The following is an 830-nucleotide window of genomic DNA, read 5'->3' as shown; positions in this document are numbered from 1 at the left end:
GATGCCAACCCAGTGCTTTTCACCTGTGTTGCCCTCGGTCGAGGTTTTTGCGGGGGGAGGTTGGAGAGGGGCTCGGAAGGTGTGTGTGGAAAGCATCACCTTTCCTCCCCAGAGCCCGCTAAGCATTTTGTGGAACAGCTCAGAACAGCTGAGTGCATTGCCCAGAGCAAGCCGGTGGAGAGGCCGCTAGCTCAGTACGCCAAAGAGTGCGGCTCCAGCCAGCAGAGTTTGTTTTCCAGCACAGATCCGACATGGACTAGCTCCGAGGAGGGTCCTCCCCTGCTCCAGGTGCAGGTCCTGGACTCCTTGTCTCCGGCTCGAGGTCTGGCTGTCGCACCCCGGCAGCAGCACGGGAGAACTCACCCTCTGAGGAGGCTCAAAAAGACCAATGATAAAAAGCGGACAACCAATCCCCTCTACAATACTATGTGATCCTGAGCCCTCGGCTGTGATTTCTTACTGAGAATCCGTGGTGTTGCGTTCATGCAAGGGGCAGGTGTAATATAAGGAACATGCACTTTATTGGTTAATTTTATATATATTGTCATTTTACTGTTCCTGGCGCATGTAGGTGTGGGTTGGTTCTTCTGTGTGTGACTCTGACTGCAGGACTGTTTGGGTTTTTTTTTAAGTTTTTTAACTCAGATAACCTCAAATGTTCTTTTTTTTTTGTTGTTGTTGTTAGTTTGTTTTAAAAGAACACCTTTATCATGTGAGAATTTATGTTGGCTTGCTTCAGCAAGGTGGAGTTTTGCTTAGAACCAGGTCCTAGTTTCTAACTTGAATTTTCCCCATGCCTCAAAATGGTGCTGGGCGGTTGTTGGGGTGAG

The 830-nt window shown here is 49.2% G+C and overlaps 1 protein-coding gene across 1 annotated transcript in view; it reads left to right on the top strand.

Annotated features, from left to right (window-relative positions):
* LOC104077792 (protein phosphatase Slingshot homolog 2-like) overlaps positions 1–432 on the top strand; it is a gene marked incomplete at its 5' end in the record, with an annotated part of 32,558 nt that extends 32,126 nt beyond the window's left edge. Inside the window, 1 exon segment of the mRNA XM_009579160.1 lies at positions 1–432. This exon segment is cut by the window's left edge and continues 30 nt beyond it. Within this exon segment, the coding sequence (XP_009577455.1) occupies positions 1–432 (432 nt within the window).
* Between the last annotated feature and the right edge of the window lie 398 nt (positions 433–830).

This window comes from Fulmarus glacialis, unplaced genomic scaffold (assembly GCF_000690835.1).
Source record: "Fulmarus glacialis isolate BGI_N327 unplaced genomic scaffold, ASM69083v1 scaffold5466, whole genome shotgun sequence".
Classification (NCBI taxonomy): domain Eukaryota; kingdom Metazoa; phylum Chordata; class Aves; order Procellariiformes; family Procellariidae; genus Fulmarus; species Fulmarus glacialis.
The sequence above is the reverse complement of the archived record's forward strand: the minus strand, read 5'-3'. Positions and strand labels throughout refer to the sequence as shown.